Source organism: Vigna unguiculata, chromosome 7 (genome assembly GCF_037176805.1).
Source record: "Vigna unguiculata cultivar grain cowpea cultivar isolate G323 ecotype 2 chromosome 7, ASM3717680v1, whole genome shotgun sequence".
Classification (NCBI taxonomy): Eukaryota; Viridiplantae; Streptophyta; class Magnoliopsida; order Fabales; family Fabaceae; genus Vigna; species Vigna unguiculata.
In genome coordinates, this window is record NC_140798.1 from 9,951,569 (window position 1) to 9,954,048 (window position 2,480).

Below are 2,480 nucleotides of genomic sequence, written 5' to 3' on the forward strand. Positions count from 1 at the left end.
TACAACTTAAACAATGAATAATAATATTTAACTCACTTTTTTGACCAACTTTTAATCCATCATTTTAATCACCATTAGATCATCACATCACAAAAAAAAATAAAAATAGATATCTAATGATAATTGAACTAGTGGATTAAAAATGGATAAAAAAGATAAATTAAAATATGATTATCCTTAAATAACTCAAAGAATATTCTGATGACACTAGTCAGCAAAACCCATAAAAATATATTATAATTTTTTATAAAATTTAATATTTATTAATTATACCTTAATTATTAATCTAAATGGTAAAGAGTGAGAGGAGTTTTGTAGTTGATCTGAGTTACAGGGTGGGGAGAGTGGAGAGATTTGAAAACGCAAAACTGAAGGCCCACTCACCTCAAATCCACGCAACTATTACTATAAAACCCCTCACTCACTCTGCTTTGTGGGGTCACAATTTCAACACACAAAACCCTAAATTCCCAAATTCCCCAAACCCTACAATGACCTCACAAGTTGTCCTACAAAATTTCCCTCACTCCGAAACCAAACCCCCAACAACTACCACCACCGATTCTCAACCCACTGCGCCGTCACTCGCCGTCACCAAGAGGTCTTCCGCCGCCGCCACGCGCTCCACTAAGGACCGCCACACCAAGGTCAACGGCCGCGGCCGCCGAGTCCGCATGCCTCCGCTCTGCGCCGCTCGCATTTTCCAGCTCACGCGCGAGCTCGGCCACCGCTCCGACGGTGAGACCATCGAGTGGCTCCTCCGCCACGCAGAGCCTTCCATCATTGCAGCCACCGGCTCCGGTACCGTCCCCGCTGCTCCCATCTCCTCAGTCGCAACCTCTCTTCCCTCCTCCGAGTCTTCCGTCTCTGTACCGGTGGTCGGCGGCCAGGGAATGTTCTCCATGGCGCCGCCAAGTTGCCGCCTCGACCTGTCTCCGCCACCGGGGTTGGACTTCGCGGCGTCCAATGGCTATCGGCACATGCCGTTCACGGCCCTGCTGTTGCAGCCGGCTACGGCGGACGATAACCAGAACGACGATTCTCTCGGCGAACAATGATATCGGTTGGAACCATGGGGAGGTTCTTTAATTTAATTGATTTCAGGGTTAGTTTTGGAGTTGCGTGAAATCAATGTGGGTGTGTTTGGTTGCGGTTACATTGTTCTGTGATAGAAAGAACGGAGTGAAATGTAACGATTATGTAAATTATTACTAGAAACTATTTGAATGTGAATTATATATATATTTGAACCTTTCTGGGTTTTAACATGTGCAAAATTTTGATTAGGATTTGAACCCACCTTTCATAGCTTAAGTTGAATTCGACTTCGACGATGATCGGTAGTAGAAAGAAGACGACCATGTTTTTCATTTTGCCCAAAAGTTTAATCCGTATGCCAAATGTGATTGAATGATCTCAATTTTGTTGTGTTTATGTGATTACGTTGTGCAGAAGTTTAGGCCAGAAAGATCTTTATTACTTCTTTAGAATAAATAAAAAAGGAATTTTGATCCTCTGTCAACTTTTCTTCCTTCCAAAGGACCTGCAAAATGTCTGTTCCTTATTCATCATATGACAGTAATCAAATGGGAGAGAGAATATGATTGATCTATGTTCTTAATTTCGCTGGAGAAGATCCATTCTGGAAAAAAAATGGGGATAGTGTTTCATGCAGTTGCATACGTTTGTTTAGTGTTTGAATTTAAGGATGCTTAATAAAAACTGTGATTCAAAAGTCTTGATTTAACTGGTGTAGAATAAATGACAAAGAAAGAGGAAAGATCTAGATGAAACAGGTGGGAAAATGTATACATGAAAAATGTGTGGGATTTGGGGAGTGAGGCCAATGAAATGACATGCTGCAAATTTTGTGATAATTATTTAGATTTAATCGTTTTTTTCTTTCTAATTTATTTGTTTCTTGCAAGTTACTTATGTATTTTGTCTTCATTTCTGAAGATGGTGCTGATTTTCTGCCTTTTTCTTATCACGAGTTTCGGTAGTCAATTGCTGACGTGATAACATTTATTATTGGTGTGAAACTCTACTTTGAGGTGACAACACATGTGCTGATAATATACGTAAACAGAATATATGGCACTTAGTTACGGAATGATGAGAAGTTATTCATGTGAGTTTAAGAATTATTATGTAATAATACAGAATAACTTTTGTAAAATATTATGTAATAAGTATTATAAACATGTGTTTCTCAAGAATACATATTATTGATGGAGAGACTAGAAATAAAGAGATCGATAGGGATGTCAACGGGTAGGCTACGGATAGTAGCTTTTCCGTGTTTTATCCGTTTCGCATTCGTATTTATATCTGTCAAGTATCCACGAGTACCCGCGAGTATTTAAAAAATAAATATTTAATCATAAATTTAAATAAAATAAAATACATCATTGTCATAAATTTTAAATAAAGTTCAAATAAACTCATATTCATACAAGTTCAAATAATTATAAAAATAA

General features: G+C 38.3%; 1 protein-coding gene across 1 annotated transcript; it reads left to right on the forward strand.

The window, feature by feature from the left end:
• The first annotated feature begins 426 nt into the window (after positions 1 to 426).
• On the forward strand, positions 427 to 1,266 carry LOC114191143 (TCP family transcription factor). The gene has a single exon (XM_028080326.2). The coding sequence runs from the start codon at positions 492 to 494 to the stop codon at positions 1,056 to 1,058; it is 567 nt and encodes a 188-aa protein (XP_027936127.2). The 5' UTR covers positions 427 to 491; the 3' UTR covers positions 1,059 to 1,266.
• The last annotated feature ends 1,214 nt before the right edge of the window (positions 1,267 to 2,480 follow it).

Coding starts and splice junctions, on each gene's coding strand:
- LOC114191143 (XM_028080326.2), top strand. CDS start 492: ATGACCTCACAAGTTGTCCTACAAAATTTCCCTCACTCCGAAACCAAA.